This window comes from Phoxinus phoxinus (assembly GCF_949152265.1).
Source record: "Phoxinus phoxinus genome assembly, chromosome: 21".
Classification (NCBI taxonomy): Eukaryota; Metazoa; Chordata; class Actinopteri; order Cypriniformes; family Leuciscidae; genus Phoxinus; species Phoxinus phoxinus.
In genome coordinates, this window is record NC_136896.1 from 617,882 (window position 1) to 642,323 (window position 24,442).

Genomic DNA, 24,442 nt, shown 5'->3' on the forward strand with positions numbered 1-24,442 from the left:
TCTGTGCACGGTTGGACTGGACTGGTGGTCACGTGACTTCTGTGCACGGTTGGACTGGACTGGTGGTCACGTGACTTCTGTGCACGGTTGGACTGGTGGTCACGTGACTTCTGTGCACGGTTGGACTGGTGGTCACATGACTTCTGGTCAGGTTTGAGTCACCAGTGGGTCGAGGTGAACGTGAAGCTGGAGGTTTTGTTCGTGTGTTTCCTGTTTTCCTCCGGCTCCTTCACTTGAATGCTCGTCTGGTCTCTGACGTGTGTGTGAGTCTCGAAGGCGTCCTCTGGGTGGCAGCGAGTGTTTCCTGATCTCCTGATAGCCTGCAGGTCCATAACATATCAGATGGACCCTGAACGTGACCCTCCTCTGAACAAACTCAAGCTCTGAAACAACTCTGTGTCGTCCTGCAGCATGAAGGACTGAGAACCACACACACTCAACTTTAACTAGTGTTACTGACGGCACTGGAATTATATCACTAGTTGTGAAACTTTTTTAATTGTTTTTATTATACATTTTATTTATAGGCGGCTCAAGGACACCTTACAAAATCCATAAAAGTAATGACATTGAACAATAAAACCAGTGCAGCAACACTCATTAAATCACATAAAAGGCTCCTAAACAGATACAGATTTAAAGACCGAAACACTAGAACTGTTGTGACCTTCTACGGAAGAACAAGTGTGAGTGCAAAAGATCTTAAAGTGCGGGAAGGAGTGTGTGTATGAACAAGATCTAGAAGATATGAAGGAGCCAAGTTAAGTGCTTTGTAAGTTAAAATGTACACAGAATTTAACTGGGAGCAAATTTAGTAGGAGAAATATGTTCAGAAATGGAAGTTTTAGCTGCGGCATTTTGTGCCAACTGTAATTTATGAGGAGGTTTGGAAGGAAGCCCATAAAGCATTAGTCGATTCGTGATGTTCCGAGGGCATGCACAAGCGTAGCAGGACTCTTGAGTGACAGGACACGCCGATTTATATTCCTAATCATGAGAGAATAACACTGTCTAATCGGGTTAAAAGTTGTGGGTGTCATTCTTGACAGAACGGTCTTTTGAAGCTCATATTAACAGGTACGGAGCAATTCTCTATTACCAACAAATAAATATTGGACTTGGATATTGTATTTTTTGAAGAATTTCTGCTTTACTACTATTCAATTTGAGAAAATAACTTGAAAACCAATTTTGTAATTCACTTAAGCACTGCCCAAGGGCAGAAGAGGGAAACTTTGAAGGTTTAGAAGAGACAAAGTTCGGTGTCGTCAGCATAATGAAAATCAATATCATATTTCCCAAAGATTATGCCAATTTGTAAAAGATAAATAATAAACAAAAGAGGTCCTAAAACGGAGCCCTGGGGAACACCAGTGACCGCATAGGTGGGTTTTGATTTAAACTGTTAGAGTTGTACAGATTAAATGCGGTCCGTAAAGATGGGAACGAAACCAGCTTGAAGCCGTACCAGTGTTTCCAGTCTGGTTAAGAGTGTAGAAGATCAAGAAGTAGAAGTATTGATAAAACTTGACACCCACTTGACACTGATTACTTCCACGAAACTTTATGGCCCCAGAATAGTTTGTAGTATGAATATCTGAACATGCAACAGAGAGGAGGACCGGCCGTCTGCTTTTAAACCACACAATCGCTTCATGCATTCTTTATTAACATTTAAAGTGGGTAAGTTATGGAGTTTCCTTGGCGTCTTTTTTATTCAATAAAACATACTGTGTTTGAGAGTATTATGTAGTAATAAAAAATGTAAAGTTCAAAAATAAAGTTGATAAATTATTTGCAGTGCATGTAAATATTTGAAGACCTTTATTTTTCTTTGTGCATTTCGAACACTTTTCTTCACAAACACAAATGTTGCTCTTTTTTTCTGGTCAATCTTTTGCTTGAAGTTTTGCTTTTTAGGTTTAATATAAAAAAAACATTTTAAACAAAGCTGAGAAAATCATGTTTTTGTCGAGGATGGGTGTGTGTGATTCGGTCCATCAACATCTCAAAGCATCACGGTCCTCTAGATCGTCCTGGGGCGACGGTTCATTCTCTAATGTTCAGTAAAGTTTGATTTATATGCTGTTGAATGTTTGGTTTTTACATGTAGGATGATGATGATTTCTGTCTGTGTTTGTGTCTCCAGCGATCCTGAATCTGGATAATACTGTGGTTGATCTGGAGACGTTACAGGCCCTCTATGAGAACGTAAGCAGAGAATATCTCTCTCACACACACACACACACACACACACACACACACACACACACACACACACACACACACTTCTCGCTCTCTCTCAAATTACTTTATTAGCATGACTTTGTAGCACAATGTTGCTAAAGCATTAACACATATAAATAATAAACGTGTATAGATCATGTCATATGTAGCATAAGTGAAGCTTGTCTCTCTAACATTGTAAATGGCTAAAACATATTTGGTAACACTTTAGTTTAGGGTCCAATTCTCACTATAAAACTAGTTGCTTATTATCACTAGGATATTGGCTGTTTATTAGTACTCATAAAGCACATATTTATGCATTATTCTGCATGACCACATCCCTTAATCCTACAATACCTAAACTTAACTGATTATTAATAGTTAGTAAGGTAGTAAAGTCGTAGTTAGTAGTGAGAATCGAACCCTAATGTAAAGTGACCACATATTTCGCTGTCATCGAGTACATTTTCTCTGATTCCATAATTCAGTGAACGATGTTTCTGATCTGGGGAGAAACGTTTCTTACGTCGTGAGATGTAGGAGTTTCTCATCCTCTATTTGCTGTCGATCACTGTCAGTCCATGTTTGTTTGCCTTTCTCTCTCTATTTCTAGATCATGTCACCTAATCTGTATTTAGAGAGGATTTGTCTTCCTTAAAAAAAAATTATATAATAGATAATTGGCCAATTTAGTGGTTCTATTGAGGGTCGAGTAACAGTGGAGTTTCTTTTGGGGGTCAAAATGTGTTTCTAGTGAAGCGTAATTCAGCCCTGCAGGCGTCGCTGCTTCTGTGAACCCAGTACATCGTGTAGGTTTTGTACATTTTTCTAATCGAGTATAATCCCAATTTTTATATGAAGTACTGGTACTACTCCCCAGATTTCACATCCATATAAAATAAGTGGTTTTATTAAGTTATATAATTTTATCCACGTTTAGTGGGTAGTTTTAATTGACAACATCGTGACCACTACTGATGCTTTTCTACACGTCTACTTGAATGTCATGTGACTCCAATCAGAAATCACACACCTGTAGTCTAGAGATCAATGTTTCTCAGAACAATGATGTCTGAAAACTACATGCGCAATCCAGAAAACATTCCCAAGAAGCACTTGTGGAGAAAGCCACCCCATTTGAACAGCACGTTCTGACACATGCTTTGACTAAAGCAGGAGAAGTGCAGCTTTTGTTTTACTATTGCATAAATATCATGTATTTATTTTAAAGCATCACGTGCCAAACTCATTGAACTCGTGAGATTGGATCCCGATAGTCTTCAGATTGATCATCCGTCTGTCGAGGAGGAAACGCTGAGATGTTTTCGTCTGGCTCGCTCCGTAATTATGAAATCCAGACCCGTTCCAACGGCAAAAAAAGAAGAAAAACACAGTCAGACTCCAGTAATGCACCTAATGATCACACTAATGTGTTTTTCTCCCTCGTTTTATGAGTGCTGGTTTCCAGTCTGGCACGTACACAGATGTCAGTCGCATATATACATCAAGCCTGCGATCCTCTAGCCGTCGTGTCTGTATATTGTCTTATGATATCTGCGTTTGAAGGCGCTCGTGGCCGAGCCTCGGTGAAGCTGCTTCATATTAAAAGTATTTACACTTAAAACGCCGTGAATGTGAGGCAGCGCTGGTGTAATCACCGCGTTTGAAGTGCCGTGTGTATATATATAGATCTCGTGATGATGCTTAATGGAGCCGAGGACTTTTCCCAGAGTTTATATTCACGCCTGAGCCGTACACAAGTCGCTCTCCTGAACCACAGTGTTTGTCTTAGCCTCATTTGTCCTGTGCTTCTCTCCTGTGTGTGCGAGCGAGAGCAGTTTTCTGTCTTTGATCACCTTCCTGATGCCCTGAGCCGCTCGGCTGCGTGCGTTTCTGTGCCGTTTGATGTCGGCGGGTTTGTTTATGAAGGTATTTATTCTGCAGCTCTGCTCCGAGGGAAGCTCTGCCGTCTGTGTGGCGGACGCCGACTCTCTGGCAAACGACGATCTGACGGGGAACTTGCCCTTTAAAGATCTGCCGCGCTCAAAACACTAGAAATGCGGTTTTTATACATAGATGAAATTTGGATCAATAGTCAAAATGCTCAAAGTTGATGTGCATATACAAGTGACACTGGAAAAAATTAGAATATTGTGCAAAAGTTCATTTATTTCAGTAATTCAACTTAAAAGGTGAAACTAATATATTATATAGACTCATTACATGCAAAGTGAGATATTTCAAGCCTTTATTTGTTATAATTATGATGATTATGGCAGTTTATGAAAACCCCAAATTCAAAATTAGAATATTGTGAAAAGGTTTTCATAAGCTGTAAGCCATAATCATCAAAATTATAACAAATAAAGGCTTGAAATATCTCACTTTGCATGTAATGAGTCTATATAATATATTAGTTTCACCTTTTATGTTGAATTACTGAAATAAATGAACTTTTGCACCATATTCTCATTCTTCCAGTGTCACCTGTCATGCAGATGACGTCTGATTGGATATGCATATACGTGATTTAATATACAAATTTCATGTGATTGGATGTGCATATATGCAGTGATGTACAGGCGATCTGATTCGAGCTTCTCAGCTGCTGTTTGTCTCAAATGCATCTTGGATTTAAACATTATTAGCTGATCAGTACAAATCCATGGTGACAAATTGAAAAATTCTAATTAAATATGCACTCATTTGCATACATTTCCAGACCATAAATCTGAACATTGAATAAAGCCAGTTTCAAAATTCTTGATTCTGGAAATCTTGTTATCACTCATAAATCAGAAAACACTGTCAACAGCTAGAAAACAAATACATTTCCACCATGTTTTTAAGAGTAAAATATTGTATAAATCAGGTGAACGATATATAAACAAACCTTCAGAATATAGACACGTGACCCTGGATCACAGACCCAGTCTGGAGCCGCACGAGTATATCTGTGGCAATAGCAACTATACATCGTATGGGTCAAAATTATCCATTTTTCTTTTATGCAAAAAATCATGAGGATATTAAGATCATGTTCCATGAAGATATTTAGTAAATGTCCTACCGTAAATATATAAAACATGTATTTTTGTGAGTGAATGCAGCACAATCGTGAACATAAATGCACAACTTTAAAGCAGATTTTCTTAATGTTTAAATTTTTTTGCTCCTCAGATTCCAGATTTACAATAGTTGTGTCTCGACCAAATATTGTCCTATCCTAACAAACCACACATCAATGGAGAGATTATTTATTCAGCTTTCATGTAATGTATACATCTCAAAATGAAAAAAATTGCCCCATGTGACTGGTTTTGTGGTCCAGGGTCACACACGTATGGATAAAACTGTAAAGTTGTGTGTGTAAAAAAAAAAAAAAGTGGAGATTTCGGACTTTAAAGATATGGATTGAGATTGAAATCTACATACTTTAGTATGTTTTAATTCCTCTAATCTGAAGGAAGACAAGTTATGCTAGTAAAGTAGACACAAAAGGTTTAGCCTGTTGTCGTTCAGATGTGTGTTCCTGAGGTTGAAACCTCTCTGGTCTCTGTATGGTGTGCTGTCGTAGGCTCGTGCGTATCTGTGTCTGACTCTACGGTGTCGATCGCGTCTGGCTGTTTGATGTACTTTCACAATACCACATTTTCCATCATTTGCGGCACCAAACTCTGTTTCTGTTGCTCTCTCGCTCAGAGAGAGAGGGAAGCTCATGATCCGGTGCAGCTTTTATTGGACTCTGGCTTCCTAACGACTGCGATTACGCTCTGTTCTCCTTCCAAACGAGCCAGATAATGATGCGGCTGAACGCAAGATCTCCAGTGTGCGTGTGGTGTAAAGTGCAGTGGTTGTGTGGAAGCCAAACTGATTACACTGAACTGAAAGAATAAAACTAACATCTACATTTATGATGGTCAATCTCATTGTCCAGAAGCATCACTAGTGTTTGTGAGTTGTGAAATAATAGTTTGATTGTGTTGAAATGCTGTTTTGTGTTCTCAGAGAGCCCAGCAAGATGAGCTGGACAAGATCGAGAAGCACGTCAAATCCTCAAAAGACAAAGAAGCAAGCAAACCTCTGGACAAACCCGAGCAGTGAGGACCGAAACACACACACACACACACACACACACACACACACACACACACACACACACACACACACACACACACACACACCAACTGCAGAAATGTATAGCTCAAAGTGCTTTATACCTTTTTTTTTCTTCTTTTTTTTTTCTGCTCTCAGGTTTCTCCATCAACTCTCCCAGATTCCTGATTTCTCCGGACGAGTCTTCTGCATTCTCTTCCAGTCGACATTCTCCGAATGCATCTCGTCTGTTCAGCGCAAACTCCAGATTCTGCAGAGAGTCTGCAAGGTACTGCAAACAAACAATCAGCACAACAACAAACCTCGGGATTAGTGCGATTCTGTACAATTTTTAATCAAGCCTCTTGATTCTTTGTAATGATTCATTTGAACCAGTTGGTGAATCTAATGTGAATCTAATACTGGAATAATTGGTTTATGTCAGGCAGACAAGCTTGCTCACTGATTTGACTCCGATAACTCACTTGCTCACTTAATCGACTCAGTAGACTCACTTAATCGACTCAGATGACTCACTTAATCGACTCAGATGACTCACTTAATCGACTCAGATGACTCACTTAATCGACTCAGATGACTCACTTAATCAACTCAGATGACTCACTTAATCAACTCAGATGACTCACTTAATCGACTCAGGTGACTCACTTGATCGACTCAGATGACTCACTTGATCGACTCAGATGACTCACTTAATCGACTCAGATGACTCACTTAATCGACTCAGATGACTCACTTAATCGACTCAGTAGACTCACTTAATCGACTCAGATGACTCACTTAATCGACTCAGATGACTCACTTAATCAACTCAGATGACTCACTTAATCGACTCAGGTGACTCACTTGATCGACTCAGATGACTCACTTGATCGACTCAGATGACTCACTTAATCGACTCAGATGACTCACTTAATCGACTCAGATGACTCACTTAATCGACTCAGATGACTCACTTAATCGACTCGGATGACTCACTTAATCAACTCAGATGACTTACTGAGTCGACTCAGATGCTTCGCTTGCTCACTGATTTTACTTGCTCGCTCACTGATTTGATTCAGATGACTCACTTGCTCACTGAATCGGCTCAGATGACTCACTTGCTCACATTTATGGGACACATTATGTTGCTGATTTTAATTGATCAAAGCTGGATTTTCAGCATCATGAATCCAGTCTTATGTTATTCTAACACGATGATCGTCGGTATTAATACTTGTCTTTTAAACCCCAGTCCTCGAGTAAACACTGATTCTGTCTTCCACGGGTAACACACACTCGTTCAGACATCACACACACACAGACGGTCCAGTTTTGTTCTGAATCCGTGTTTCTGTGCTCCTCCTCCAGGCTCTCCAGAGCGGTTCTGGAGTCCTGCAGATTCTCGGTTTAGTTTTGGCGTTTGGTAATTTCATGAATGGAGGGAATCGAACCAGAGGTCAAGCTGACGGTTTTTCCCTGGACATTCTGCCCAAACTCAAGGACGTCAAGAGCAGTGTAAGACACACACACACTCACTCACTCACTCACTCACTCACTCACTCACTCACTCACACACTCACTCACTCACACACACTCACACACTCACTCACACACTCACTCACTCACACACACTCACACACTCACTCACACACACTCTCACTCACTCACTCACTCACTCACACACTCACTCACTCACTCACACACTCACTCACACACTCACTCACTCACACACTCACTCACACACACTCACACACTCACTCTCACTCACTCACTCACTCACTCACTCACTCACTCACACACTCACTCACTCACACACACTCACACACTCTCTCACACCCTCACACACACTCACACACACACTCTCTCACACACACTCTCTCACACCCTCACACACACACACTCACTCACTCACACACTCTTTCACACACTCTTTCACACACTCACACACACACGATTCACACACTCACTCACTCACACACACACGATTCACTCTCACTCACACGCACGCACGCACGCATTCACACACGCACGCATTCACATACACACATGCACACATTCACACACACACTCACATACACCTACTCCCATTCACACACAAACGCACTCACACACGCACTCACACACATGCATGCACAAACACGCACTTAGTCACATGCACGCACGCACTCACTCACTGACGCACTGTCACACACACACACACACACACTCACACACACACACACGCACGCATTCACATACATACACACACACACACACGCATTCACATACACACAAACACATACACACGCACGCATTCACACACACACACACACACATACACACACACACACACTCACTCACATACACACACTAACACACTCGCATACACGCACCCATTTACACACTCACATTCACACGCACGCACACACACACTCACATAGACATACTCCCATTCACACACGCACGCACTCACTCACGCACTGTCACACACACAAGCTCACACAAACAAACAAACACACTTTAACTGGTTTCGATCAGCTGACTTCTCTCCTCTGGTTTCAGGACAACAGTAAGAGTCTGCTGGTGTACATCGTGTCGTACTACCTGAGACACTTTGATGAGGTGAGGTTCATACATGATGCTCTCACAGAACAGCACAATCTGTACTAGTCTTCAGTGTGTGTGTGTGTGTGTTCCAGGACGCGGGCAGGGAGACGTGTGTGTTTCCGCTCCCAGAACCTCAAGACCTGTTCCAGGGCTCTCAGATGAAGTTTGAGGACTTCACTAAAGATCTGCTGAGACTCCGGAAAGATCTGCGAGGTGTGTGTGTGTGTGTGTGTGTGAGAGTTGTGAAAAGCCTTGAAGTCTGAAGGTTATGACTGTAGTTTGATCACGATTGCTGCTACAGTGTCAGATCAACAGAAGAACTGAATTATTCCTTGCACATGTGTAGCTGTTAGCGTCGTGATCCGTCTCTGTTTAAACACACACTCGTCTGCTGAGGTCAGCTGGTAATGCGCCTGGAAGTTGTTAACGCTTCTGAATGGTTCGCAGGCCTTTACTTCACATTATTTCTCTCTCCGAGCATTTTATTCCACTTTTACACAGTTCCTCATTTTTTTTAATTAAAGAAATGAAGACTTCAGATGCAAAAGCCTCAAAGTGCCGTCTGAAGTTTTCTTCTAAAATTAGTATTTTTACCAAGCTCGTATATTAAGTTCAGTAATTTCACTTTAATGACAATTAATAGGTCGTTTTCATTGCAATTAAAGTGAAATAACGGAATATATATACAAGCTTGATAAAAATTGTGAAACCATCAGGAACCATCAGAAAAAGTGCCTAATAATTCTGCACACCTGAATATAAGGCGTTTTGAATTTTCAGCCTTCATGAACCGTTATATATCACTTATAAATACAAAATTAATTCTAAGATTAAGGCGAGACACGGCAGGCAAAAACTGTTTTTTTTTCACTGGTCAATTTTGAGATTTTGGGCTATTTGTCTTCAATAACTTCTTTCAGACGTGTGGTGAAAAAAAAGTCCAAAATACACATTTAGGTTTTTATTTTACTAACTTTGTCTGTTTGCGTCTGTAGATTTTTCTGAAATTCAACAAAAGTTGTCGTTTCTTAATCAACATGATCCGCGATCTCTCTCTGCTTCCTTTAATCTCACACACCGCTGGAAAGCTCTCTCTCTCTCTCTCCTGTACAATGCTGTCAGATCCAAATATGGTAATTTCCTTTTAATCAGCAACCAATCGTGAAAGTACAATGGGCATTTAACTCTAAAAGTGAAATCTCATTGGTTGATGTAAATTTCTGACACTGTGATTGGTTCAGATGCATCACGTGACGCGCTCTGACACTCAGATGTGTGTTTTTGACTGTTTTTCTGCTCAGTTGAAGACCATAAATGCTGTGTTTATAAGTGTTGATGTGATTTAGGTGGTTTGTATTGTTGTTGCTAATGATTTGATGAGATATTGTGTCAGTAAATAGTTGTTTCCACGAAAAAAGTATGATTTTTTACATTACAAATCTTTAAATGCCTTTTTCTCAAAATGAGTTTGTCATTCTCCAGTGACACATCTCAGCCGATGTACACCAAACTCTCCAGTTACACACTTAGCAGTATTCTGAAGATATGTTCAGAGGGATTTGTTAATAAATCATTCCTGGCCTGATTTATGTGACATTTTAATACAAAAAATATGGCGAAAATCTATTTTTTTAAGGCTATGGACAGTATTTTTAGATTTCCTAGGTCACGAAAGCATATATCCTGAAATCCCTCTGAACATCTTTCATCTTGTGTGTAATCAAAATGAAAAAATAATTTTGCACCTGGCTTTATCATATGCTCAGATCTATCTACTGAAAATATTTAATGAGAATTCCTAATTTGCATAATTAAACATACAAAATTTCAAAAACTTGTAATACATTTTTTTATGAACTTGTGCAAGTAATCAACTGAGGAAGTGTCATGGTGATATCTATTATTTTAAAATTGTACCCTATTCACCTGCAGTGTCTCGCCTTGATGATGTGGTTTGGAATTGGTAAAATGTGCCTGAAAAAAAAAAAACATCAGACAGTGTCTAATAATTCTGCACACACTGTCTATATAAAGCATGTGTGTATTGGAACCGTTCTCCGCAGATCCAGGGTTAGCTCTTTAAACTCTTATGCATGTCTTTAAACTGCGGTGTAATAGTGTGATCATGGAAGCGCAGCCGAGGGCCTGAGGAATGCCGTGAGGAGCCGCTCCGGGTGATGCTCTTCTGCACACACTCCTGACCCTAATTGCACTAATTGCTGCATGTTTTATCTGAGAGTGAGCGATGGCTTCTGGGAAGGAAGTGAGGATTTCCCCTCTAATCTCCGAGGTTCACGGGTTAACGCGTCTAATCCCGGGTTTATCCACACACTCGGCTCACTCCGGGCTTTGAACAACGGGACACTTTGACACTTGTCTCTTCTGTGTGTCGGTGTTTAAGAGTTCATAACGAGGACAGAAGAGTGTGTGTGTGTGTCGGTGTTTAAGAGCGCAGGTTCATAACGAGGACAGAAGAGCGTTACTGTGTGTGTGTGTGTGTGTGTCTGTCTGTGTGAGTGTGCGTAATGTTTTAGGAGTGTTTTCATTGTTCATAATGTAGAAAACAAATGAAACCTCGTTGTAAAGTGTTACACATTCGTTCCATTTATATGATCGTGATTTGTGCCCCTCTGGACTGTGGTCCTGTTTCCCAGCATGCACTGCTCAGGTGGAGAAGGTCTGCTCGGTCTCGACGGAAGAGCATCTGCAGCCCTTTAAACACCAGATGGAGACGTTCGTCAGCGAAGGTGAGTGATCCTGGGAATCTTTCGGCTCGCTGATTCCCGACTCGAGTCGATTAAACGGGGATTCCTGGGATGTTTCCCGTCAGTGGGAATTAGAGGCCAGGTTTGCTAATGAGTGTCCTCCAGAGCCACACACACACACACACACACACACACCGAGTTCTCATGACAGACACACAGGGATTCGTGTCTCATGGCGTTGAACCCTTAACTACTACTGGCCTCAATTTGTTTGAGCACCTTGAGCGATGACCCCTGATGACCTCAGCGCTTCTAAGGAAGTGTTTCTCTCTCACCTTTACACACACACTTACGGTCTGATCTCACCTTTACACACACTTACGGTCTGATCTCACCTTTACACACACACTTACGGTCTGATCTCACCTTTACACACACTTACGGTCTGATCTCACCTTTACACACACACTTACGGTCTGATCTCACCTTTACACACACACTTACGGTCTGATCTCACCTTTACACACACTTACGGTCTGATCTCACCTTTACACACACACTTGCGGTCTGATCTCACCTTTACACACACTTACGGTCTGATCTCACCTTTACACGCACTTACGGTCTGATCTCACCTTTACACACACTTACGGTCTGATCTCACCTTTACACACACTTACGGTCTGATCTCACCTTTACACACACTTACGGTCTGATCTCACCTTTACACACACTTACGGTCTGATCTCACCTTTACACACACACTTGCGGTCTGATCTCACCTTTACACACACTTACGGTCTGATCTCACCTTTACACGCACTTACGGTCTGATCTCACCTTTACACACACTTACGGTCTGATCTCACCTTTACACACACTTACGGTCTGATCTCACCTTTACACACACTTACGGTCTGATCTCACCTTTACACACACACTTGCGGTCTGATCTCACCTTTACACACACTTACGGTCTGATCTCACCTTTACACGCACTTACGGTCTGATCTCACCTTTACACACACTTACGGTCTGATCTCACCTTTACACACACTTACGGTCTGATCTCACCTTTACACACACACTTACGGTCTGATCTCACCTTTACACACACTTACGGTCTGATCTCACCTTTACACACACACTTGCGGTCTGATCTCACCTTTACACACACTTACGGTCTGATCTCACCTTTACACGCACTTACGGTCTGATCTCACCTTTACACACACACTTACGGTCTGATCTCACCTTTACACACACTTACGGTCTGATCTCACCTTTACACACACTTACGGTCTGATCTCACCTTTACACACACACTTACGGTCTGATCTCACCTTTACACACACTTACGGTCTGATCTCACCTTTACACACACTTACGGTCTGATCTCACCTTTACACACACACTTACGGTCTGATCTCACCTTTACACGCACTTACGGTCTGATCTCACCTTTACACACACACTTACGGTCTGATCTCACCTTTACACACACTTACGGTCTGATCTCACCTTTACACACACTTACGGTCTGATCTCACCTTTACACACACACTTACGGTCTGATCTCACCTTTACACACACTTACGGTCTGATCTCACCTTTACACGCACTTACGGTCTGATCTCACCTTTACACACACACTTACGGTCTGATCTCACCTTTACACACACTTACGGTCTGATCTCACCTTTACACACACACTTACGGTCTGATCTCACCTTTACACACACACTTACGGTCTGATCTCACCTTTACACACACACTTACGGTCTGATCTCACCTTTACACACACTTACGGTCTGATCTCACCTTTACACACACACTTACGGTCTGATCTCACCTTTACACACACACTTACGGTCTGATCTCACCTTAACACACACTTACGGTCTGATCTCACCTTTACACACACACTTACGGTCTGATCTCACCTTTACACACACTTACGGTCTGATCTCACCTTTACACACACACTTACGGTCTGATCTCACCTTAACACACACTTACGGTCTGATCTCACCTTTACACACACACTTACGGTCTGATCTCACCTTTACACGCACACTTACGGTCTGATCTCACCTTTACACGCACACTTACGGTCTGATCTCACCTTTACACACACACTTACGGTCTGATCTCACCTTTACACACACACTTACGGTCTGATCTCACCTTTACACACACACTTACGGTCTGATCTCACCTTTACACACACACTTACGGTCTGATCTCACCTTTACACGCACTTACGGTCTGATCTCACCTTTACACGCACTTACGGTCTGATCTCACCTTTACACACACTTACGGTCTGATCTCACCTTTACACACACTTACGGTCTGATCTCACCTTTACACACACTTACGGTCTGATCTCACCTTCACACACACTTACGGTCTGATCTCACCTTTACACACACACTTACGGTCTGATCTCACCTTTACACACACTTACGGTCTGATCTCACCTTTACACACACACTTACGGTCTGATCTCACCTTTACACACACACTTACGGTCTGATCTCACCTTTACACACACTTCTGGGAAAAACTGGGAATGATGCATGTCTTCTTTACGGCTCAAATCGAAGTTGTTTTATAATTAACTGTAATTTTTCTGTTTATTTCTGTGAAGCCGCTGTAGAAATGAACAGTTTTATAACCGTAACTCACATGATGTTTTGAACCCACTCTTGTCATTTTACAGATTAAAAACATGTATTGTTTCTTCTTTTTACAGCAAAGACTGAGCTGGAATGTCAAGAGAAGCAACTCAGTGAAACACACAAAATGTAAGAAGTCATTTTTGCCATTACATTTATAGTTTGAAGCGTCATTTTTTTTCTATTAAAAAAAGGGACAGGATTATTAAAGACGTTTAAGTTTCCTGTAAAGCAAATCTACTATTTCATACAAAATATGTATTTCACAATTATTTTGTGTCATTTAATGTTTAACAGAGTTGTTCCAAATTTAAAATTTATATTCCACTTGTAATTAGTGGGAGACGTTCTGTTCAATCCGTAAGGAATTCTTGTGTCCTGATCTCCATCTTGAATTAATCTCGCTTCTCTCTGAAACCGTTGTGTGTGTGTGTCTCACAGGTTCCTGGATCTGTGTGTGTTCTTCTCGGTCAAGGCCAAAGGCGGAGAGAAAGAGGTTTCTCCAAACACCTTCTTCTCCGTGTGGCACGAGTTCTCCAGCGACTTTAAAGACACCTGGAAGAAGGAGAACAAGGTCATCCTGCAGGAGAGGTGTGTGTGTGTGTGTGTGTGTGTGTGTGTGTGTGTGTGTGTGTGTGTGTGTGTGTGTGTGTGTGTGTGTGTGTGTGTGTGTGTGTGTGTGTGTGTGTGTGTGTGTGTGTGTGTGTGTGTGTGTGTGTGTGTGTGTGTGTGTGTGTGTGTGTGTGTGTGTGTGTGTGTGTGTGTGTGTGTGTGTGTGTGTGTGTGTGTGTGTGTGTGTGTGTGTGTGTGTGTGTGTGTGTGTGTGTGTGTGTGTGTGTGTGTGTGTGTGTGTGTGTGTGTGTGTGTGTGTGTGTGTGTGTGTGTGTGTGGGGCTCCTTCTGTCGAGTCTTCTCTCTGTAAGTGTTGTGGGAACATCTTCCGAGGCCGAGGTGTGTTTTAGGAACGCCTGCTGTCCGGCTGCGTGATTTAATGTGGGATTAATGCAAATACCCGAGCACGCCGTGCACAGGTGCATCATGGGAAGGCCTGAAATATGCTCTCTCAGAGGGAATATACAGCCGTCGGATTGGTTACACTGCATCTGTGATCAAGGAAAGCTTTGTTCTGACACGGGAAAGTGTGCGGATCAGCATTCCTGGAATTAGACGCTCCTGAATCTTCCAGAGGAACGTGTGTGTTCTGGATTGAACGTGTGAAGATCAAAGATGTCTGACGGTTTATGATCCTGCGTAAAAAAAAAATCATGTTCTTCCTCACTATTTCTCTACAGATTTATTATATTTGTGCTGGAAAACAAGTTGCCCTCCACTAGAGGTTTATCTATTTTGTTAATGTAAGCCATTCGTCGGCTAATGCGTTCATTTTAATAAGCCATCAATCATAATGCGCCTTTAATTGCCTATATAAAATATGTACTGTATAGCCTAATCGGCCCACAAATTCAAACAGTCACATTATGAATGTCGTTGAAAAAACAGAATGAGACTCTAAAAAACACGTTATTTTTGTATAAGCCTCTTGTAGTCGATTAACGGTTAGTCCATTGGTTGACGTTTACAGTGACACGATAAGACGCCATTTTGTGTGATGCATCACTGCAGCGACTCCTCTCCCAGAGCCTGTGCATGTGTTCAACATTAGAGTTGCTGTGAAAGCGAGCGCGCCGCTGAACCCTGTGTTTGTGTAACCCCGCTAATGGAAGAGTACCGGCGCGGTGCGCTAGCTTCCAGTGTAGCGATGGAGCGCGCGATAGCACACACACACCAGCCCTTCAGCTCGACGCTATTCATGAGGACCCAATCTCTACATCTGTCCCCAAACTCTCAATCTCTGCTTCCTTTGTTTTCCTTTCGAATTCATTTTATTTTTGCTTGCTCACTTTTTCTTTATTTTTCTTTAAAAAAATTTGTCTTGTCTTTATTTTTATTTATTTTATTTTTTGCTTTTTCATTTAATTCTGTTAAATTTCTCTATTCGGTTCATTTTTATTTTTTTCCTGCTTTGCTTTCTTTATCCTTTATTTCTATTCATTTTATTCTTTTACTTAATCGTTTTATTTTTTTCTCCAATTTATTTATTCCTTTTTACTTTGCATTCACTTTTTCTTTATTTATTTTTTGTCTTAATTGTCATTCTTTATATTTTTCTTTCGGTTATTTATTTTTCTTTTTTGCCTTTTTCATTAATTTTGTTTATTATTTTTTGTTAATTGTCTTATTTGACCTTTTTCTTGTATTTCACTTTTCGTTCTTTTTATTTGTTATATCTTTTATTTTTTTACTTTTGTCTTTTTATTTAGTTATTTTTGGGGGGGTCATTTTAATTTTGGTGTAGTTTTATTTTAATTTTACTTTTGCTTTCTTTTTTCTGTTATTTCATATTTCATTTCAATTACTTATTTCATTCAGTTATTCGTCTAATGATAGTTTAGTTTTTCTGTTTCTGTTTTTTTATTTTTCATCAAATTTTTGTTCATTTATTTCCCTTTTCTTTCTACACATTCATTTACATATTCTGCTTTACATGTTTATCTTCCTTTAATATTGATCTGCAGCATGAATGGTGCTGCGCTGTGTTTCCCACATCTCCTCGTCTCGCTGTACGAGTGAGGATCGCGTGACCTCTGACCTGTGCGGCGCTGAGGCTAGCGCTCAGCTCTCGTCTGCCTGGTCCTGAAACCCGATCTGTGGCGTGTAGTGCGGAGCACAATGGTGGACAGCAGAGCCGGGCTGGTGTTCCGGCGGCGACACAGAACGTCTCTCTCTCCGACACGTCTGACCGATAGAGCCGTTCCCACAGTGTGTTGTGTTCCTGTGACGTCCGCTGGCGCTAATCTCCAGATCTGCTGAAGTGTTAGCCTTCTGCACAACACACAGAGTCCTCTGTCTCGCGGACACAATGTGTCATGAAAGCTGAGAGAGACTGATCGGAGACACTCGTGTGTGTGTGTGTGTGTGTGTGTCTGTGTGTGTCGTCTTCTGGAGCCGAGAGAGACTGATCTGTCTGACACAGCGGAGACAAGTGTGTGTGTGTGTGTGTCGTCTTCTGGAGCCGAGATGTGTGTGTGTGTGTGTTTAACCCCGGCGGGTCTGAAGGCTGCAACCAAACACTCCGCTGTGCTTTTACTGGTAACCCAAACTTGCAACACAACAAATAAAAGCCCTAATTGAATCTATTCATCGTATAAGAGCATCTGTGTTTCTTGCATAAAGTGTGTGTGTGTGTGTGTGTGTGTCCACTAGCAGATCCTCAGCGTCTCGAACACACACCGCTGCTGTCTCATGCCTGCCTTTCTTTCTGTTTATTTATTTTAATATTTAATTTTTTATATTTATATTCTTCATTAATTTTCTTATTTAATTAGTTGTTTTTGTTTGTTTCCTTTTATTTCTTTAGTTTTTTTTTTTTTTCTTATAAAATTGGCTTGATTTATTTTTTTATAGTTTTATCAGATTTTATTTGTTTTATCTTTTTCTTTTCTGATTTCATTTAGTTTATTCTTCCTTCCTTTGTTCCTCCTCGTGAGTGTGTGTGTGTGTGTGTGTGTGTGTGTGTCTGCTCTTCTGAGCCGCTGGATAGTTGGCCTGGACAGGAAGTGATGCGGACCGTGACCCGAGCCGCAGAAACTCCATGTTTGGTGTGTGTCGCGCTCCGTCACATGACTCATGATCTGTTCCTGGATGTGTTTACGGTGTTTAAAGAAGCGGCTACTGATGTGCGGAAGAATATCTCCGCCTTTACCCATAATTCTCCCTGCTGTAAACACGCCAGCGCTCGCGGCCGCACACACACACCACACACTCCCAGTGTTCAGCGCGAGCCTCAGATCTGCGTCCTCTCGCCGGACGAGCGTCAGCTCTTCACATCCCCGTATAATGAGGATTATCAGATTTAATAACGCATCGTTCTCATCCGCTTAGAAGATAACTTACATGTAGAAGTCACAGCAGCGGAAACAGAACAGACACAGACACACACACACACACACACACACACACACATACTACATGTAAGAAGACTAGACACATTGCAACTATATTCTGAACAGTGAATTTGAGTCCTTCTCAAACTCCAGATCGAGGCACACACACACACACACACACACACACACTGTTCACTTACACACACACACACACACACACCATCCTTAATAATGCAATGCTGTGTTTTCCTGTAGCGTCAGGATTGGTGTGTGACTTGTGTAAACATGGCCTATTATGGAGCTCGGGCTTCAGTCTCTCGCTGGAGGTCATGAAACACTCACATGACCTGCAGAAGAAGAGTGTGTGTGTGAAGAGCAAGACGTGTGTGTGTGTGTGGATCCGCTCTTGCGCTGCTCAATCATCTGTGTTCAGACGGTCAGATCTTAATAACTTCCGAACAGCGGACAGATCATCAACACTCGTTACAGTTAACAGAGACGTGTGTGTGTGTGTGTGTGTGTGTGTGAACACTCTGTGTGTGTGTGTGTGTGTGTGTGTGAACACTCTGTGTGTGTGTGTGTGTGTGTGTGTGTGTGAACAGATCCATCAAGACTCGTTACAGTTAAACAGACGAAGATCCTCTGTTTCACAACACTCGTTTCAGAAAATGTGTGTAGGATCTGCTCCTGCGCTGCTGTGTGTGTGTGTGTGTGTTGACTCGGTTGTCTCTGCGGTCTCCTCAGGTTGAAGGCGGCGGAGGAGTGTTTCCGACAGGTCAAGGAGAAGGCCTCGTACAGCGTCAAACCCAAACACGCGTCTGGAATCGTAAGTCACGCTTTATTTTTTCTCTTCACAGTGTTTACATTAGTGTAATTAACATTGGATAAATGTCTGCCAGTGCATCTGATCATTCACGTCATCTCACTTCCTGCTGAACCGGCGTAGGTTTGTAACTCATTAGCATAATGCCAGCCTGTGGTCCTGATTGGCTGAGCAGCGTCTCTTAGCTCCGCCCTCTAACACTAGTGTATCTGAGACTGGGAGAGTTCGGTTCGTGTTGCTCGTGTCGAGAAGACGCTGTTCTCTGAGATCGAGACGGTAAAACACACGCCATCGTTACTGTTCGCATCACTGTGATCAAGAGCTGAGACTCAGATATGATAATGAGCGTTTGCTTTCTGACCAATCACAGCAGAGCAGCTCTCAGAGAGGCGGGGCTTAGAGAGACTGAATCTGGCCAATCACAGCAGAGCAGCTCTCAGAGAGGCGGGGCTTAGAGAGACTGAGAGAAAAGAGCTGACGCTGCAGTGCAGATTATGAGGACATTAGTGTGTTTATGACTTTACATGTGTGTAAAACTATTGTAGGAGACTCTAAACAACATTATGAGTCTTTAATATTAGCATAACGGGGCATTTTAATAATTAAATTGGTCTTTTTTTGTCTCCCTCAGAAAGCAAAGTTGGGTATGAAGATATGAGACGTCTGATGAAGGAATCTAATTCGCTCTCGCACACACACCGCTTCAGTGTTACTTCTGCCGTACGGACACAGGAAGTGATCGGCCCTCAGAATGATGTCATATCCTGTGTGCTGACGAACATATCAGATGTTTGCTCCAGAATTCCCACAATCCCCGCGGAAGTTCTCAACGTCATCAGAGAAAAGTGTCATTTATTTATATTTGTAACAGAGAACCGGGAAAGAGAAGTGTGGAGTCTTCATCTGTAGATCAGCACTGACGTCTCGAGCTTTTAATCCGCGCGGTCCAACATGTCCAAAGCACAGCCGAGCCCACAGGACCCGGGAGAGACACGTCATGTGACGGAGCGGTGAACGTTCAGGAAATCTACTCAGTGTTCTTGTGAAATTATGCAAGATTGTTTTGCTGCATCCACACACACACACACACACACACACACACACACACTCACTAAAGTATTTAAAAATGATGTTTTTTAAATTAATGTAAATGTTATTAACATCTTTGTGTCGCGTTCAGGATTGTTTTTAGCATGTCCGTGTGGAGGCGTGGACCCGTCCGCGCTGCGTGTGCAATAACTGTTTGTATCTGAACGTTTTGAGAAGACTGTAATTTATGTAAAATAAAGCGATTATTAAATTCAGACGTTTTAGTTTTTCACTTGATTTGAGATTTACTTGAACCTGTTTAATATTTAGTCAACTGAATGAGCGTCACATTTCCCATCATGCTCTAATTTAATCCGTCGGGGAAATAATGTAATGCTTGGCATTTTAACCCTTTCCCTGCCAGCGTTTCCAGACTCTAGAATCTCTGATAATAAAGAATATTTAGTTTGATGTATTGCATGTTCAGATATTCAAAGGAAATAACAGAGCCTCTAATTTAAAATAAAAATCCCAGCTTCATGCTATTTATTTTTTATCAACACTTGAATGTGGGTCAATTTCGTTTTGGAAAAGCAAAAATGCTGATCGCTTGTTTCTGCTTTTTTTCTTTTCTTTTGCATGTTTTGACTCAGAGATTGTGCAGTCTTTCAGAAGTTAGCTAATATCTGACTAACAGCGAAAGCCAGTGCTGTCCGAGTGATGCTGGGATTGGGAATCGGTCGATTAGCTCGATACAGGGTCACATGATTCGGCAGGGAAAGGGTTAATGTGACGGAAGAATATGATCCCAGCATGCAGTTTTGAATTTAAAAGACGTCTAATAGCCGTCCAAACACAGCCCAGACGTCTAGGCAAAATTTGGGCTGTCAGTGAAAATGTAATAGAAGTCTAAACCAGAGTCCAAGAAAAGTAATCAATTAGATAACAAATAAATGAAATGAGTGAAGAAATGAAACCAAACACCTTATAATCACGGTTGACTTTCTTACATGATAGAATATCATACATCTCACAAGTTATTTAGGCAGAAACATGTAACCAGATTCAAGGTTATTTTGGCTAGAAGTGTGTTCCTCACAGCCGGACTATATCGGGTCTACTATAGTTAACCTAGACGGCTATTGCTGGCTGGGATCTGTCTTTTCAGTCCGCCTCGTGCTTTTCTTTCCTTTCTCACTATAACTATAGAAAACACGACAGATGCTGCACTCTTCTGATTTATTCTGCTGATGAACATATTCATAAATAACCAGTGTTGGGGAAAGTTACTTTTAAAAGTAATGCGTTACAATATTGCGTTACGTTACTTTTTTCCCACCTGGGCTGGGCTTGTTTTTTAATAACACAAAAGTTCTATTTTTGGGCAAATGTAAAGACCCGTTCACACCAAAAGTGAAATAATAATCCTCAGACTGAAGGACATGTGTACAGTAGAGGAAAGCAAACCTTTCTATCTATCTACAGTCACTTCTGCTTATTAAACTGAATCATCGAAGGTCAGAAGCAAGTACATTGGTCAATAAAGTGAGATTAAATGCATAAAATTTGTGTTTTATTTAACATATTAAGTTATTTGGAGATTTGCATAGTATTCTGATTCTGCATTTCACTGATTTTATTCATTTTGAGGAATATTGAATATTTTTTGTGCAAGTGAGACGAGTAAATGCTTACATATAGTCTAGAACTACAATAAACATCATGTTCACACACACACACACACATCTGCACTTTGATTTGTCTCAACATGAGGACAGGAGAGCTGTCAGTCAATAAATGGGAAAGCAAAGTAACTTGAGTTACTTATTTGAAAAAGTAACTCAGATATTTTGTTGTAAATTTTAAAAGTAATGCGTTACTTTACTAGTAACTTGAAAAAGTAATCTGATTACGTAACTCAAGTTACTTGTAATGCATTTCCCCAACACTGATCGTTTATAAACGTTTGTGTTTTCAGTTCCCCAAACGCTGCTATCATGTAAATGAAGGGCCAAAACAAATAGTTCTTCGTGTAAACGTGTATCATTCTCATTCTCGGTGTGAACAGGCCTTTAAATCTGTGACACACTTTCCCTCAACATCGGCCAATCATAAATCTGCAGGATTTACACCGAAAACATCTGGTAGGATTTACTCTTAAATTTACAGTTTCGGAGTGAAAGTTGTTTTCAAAGAAACGGCAAGAAACAATGATTTAAATGAGATTGAAGCAAAAAGACAAACAGTGTTTTCTTGTAAAACGTTCTCCAATAATCTCGGTTTTATTTACAACTTTGAGTGATTGTGTGTGTAGTGATCTCATCATCATCAAACTCACAGCAAGAAAAACTGCTTCAGATCAATGACCAAACTTTTAATATAGACTTCAGTTGTTTCTCTACATACATATAGATATATATATATATATATACTTCTCTGGTACCATATTTCTATAGAATCTCTATAACCAGTCTGAACTCTTAGAAGAAGAAAAGAAGGATCGAGGAGAAATTACAGCATAATACTTTCATGTTTAACAGTTTATTTCTAGTGATAAAGTGTTCATGAGCTGCTTAATCCATAAAATGTCATTAAAACTAAAGATTACGCTTTATTTTGCTTGCTTGCTTTAGACATTCTTCCAGCTAGAAGTGAACTCTGGGTGATTGGGACTCTTTGCCGTTGAGATGACTCGGAGAAAGTCCCATCACCCTGCATAACTTTACACTTTACACTTCTGCTTTCGGCGACTTACATTGCATTTCAAGATCCACATTTACATTCCTGTCAGTTCTTGCAGGGAATCGAACCCATGACCTTGGCGTTGCAAGCGCCAGCGCTCTATTCTACTCTACTCTTATTTCGATCAGTAACTCCATGTGAACTCGCTGTCGTTGGAGTATTAGTAGACCGTCTGAAGAGTGCAACCGAACTAAACCCATGATGGAAACCTCTCGCTCTTAAAGGGATAGTTGACTTTGAAATGAAATGTTGGTGTGTTTTATCTTACCTGAAGTGCATCAAGATGTCGGTGTCTTTGTCTCCGCAGGAGTTTCAATGTTGATATTTTTAGGTCAAACCGTTCTTGTCTGTCAGTCATATAATGCAGGTCTATAGGCACTGTCTCTAATAGCATGCAGAGAAAAGTCCACATTACACAATTCCCCATCGTAAGTGCACACTGATGGCCTAAGACACGAAACAAGTGGTTTGTGTGATAAAACCAACAGTATTTATATCGTTTTTATCTCTTTTACACAACCACGTCCATCTGATCTTAGATCTTAGTCTGTGCAAGCGCCGTAGAGCGCCGGAAGTGATCTCTCTCTCGCGCGTGTACATCACTCATTGTTTACACACTAGAATCTATGCACAGAACAGAGAGTGTACACAAAAAAATGCTGGGTTGTTTTAACCCAATTTTGGGTCAAATATGGACAAACCCAGCCATTGGGTTAAATTTTTTAAATTGCATTTTTGATCCAACGTTTGGGTTTGTCCATATTTGACCCAAAATTGGGTTAAAACAACCCAGCATTTTTTAGAGTGTAGGTAGGACGGCTAATAGAAATTGTAGTTTGCACTTATCCGGGATGTTTAAACCGATACATTTACGTTAGCTCGCGCAAACTCATCCGGGAGACCACTTCCGACGCTCTATGGCGATGGCGCAGACTAAGTAAACAGATCAGGTGGACGTGGTTGTGTAAAAGACATAAAAACGATATAAATTCTGTTCGTTTTATCACACAAACCGCTTGTTTCGTGTCTTACACTGTGTCCTAACTACACGCGACGCGATAAAATTCCAGCGACAGCAAGAGTGTCTGTCCACACTAGACACGACGCGACTGAGACGCCACACGTCAATCAAAAACCACAGCCATTCAGAACAGCGTGTGGGCGGAGTCTCTCTGTGAAAGCGCACTCGCATTGGAAATGGGTAAGGACATAATCAAATCAAGAAATAACATTATTAAAAATCAAAACATTAACTAAATATACTCATTGACTAATTTTGTTATGAAGTACAGTTGTATGTTTGCATAGAATTCAGTTTGAACGCTATATTATATGCTTTCAAAATCTGAGGTAAATTATCCATTATCGCTTAACTAAAAATAAATAATGTGAACTCATAACCAGTGTAATTTCTTCATATGACAATCAGTTTATTCGATCTTGTTCATAGGGAAATTCATATCTGTCAGCCGCGACGTCGCAGAAATAGGAACCGTTTCTAAATTAGAAACTTCGCGTGTCGCCGTCGCGTCTGGTTAGGACAAAAACTCTGATTAACATGGAACAGAGGCATTTTATCGCGTCGCGTGTAGTTAGGACACGG

At 41.1% G+C, this 24,442-nt stretch overlaps 1 protein-coding gene across 8 annotated transcripts in view; it reads left to right on the top strand.

Annotated features, from left to right (window-relative positions):
• The window catches only part of fmn2b (formin 2b), a 51,465-nt gene extending 31,079 nt beyond the window's left edge, over positions 1 to 20,386 (top strand). For 7 of the 8 annotated variants that reach the window (XM_079595040.1, XM_079595038.1, XM_079595041.1 and 4 more), the window contains 11 exons: positions 2,150 to 2,211; positions 6,238 to 6,329; positions 6,484 to 6,613; positions 7,699 to 7,845; positions 8,872 to 8,931; positions 9,009 to 9,129; positions 11,571 to 11,663; positions 14,380 to 14,431; positions 14,744 to 14,893; positions 18,990 to 19,071; positions 19,700 to 20,386. In XM_079595040.1, the coding sequence (XP_079451166.1) occupies positions 2,150 to 2,211; positions 6,238 to 6,329; positions 6,484 to 6,613; positions 7,699 to 7,845; positions 8,872 to 8,931; positions 9,009 to 9,129; positions 11,571 to 11,663; positions 14,380 to 14,431; positions 14,744 to 14,893; positions 18,990 to 19,071; positions 19,700 to 19,726 (1,016 nt within the window). In that variant the 3' untranslated portion in view covers positions 19,727 to 20,386. Of the gene's footprint in view, positions 1 to 2,149; positions 2,212 to 6,237; positions 6,330 to 6,483; positions 6,614 to 7,698; positions 7,846 to 8,871; positions 8,932 to 9,008; positions 9,130 to 11,570; positions 11,664 to 14,379; positions 14,432 to 14,743; positions 14,894 to 16,877; positions 17,531 to 18,989; positions 19,072 to 19,699 lie in introns of those variants that run through there. The other variant, XM_079595037.1, reaches the window with a different exon arrangement.
• The last annotated feature ends 4,056 nt before the right edge of the window (positions 20,387 to 24,442 follow it).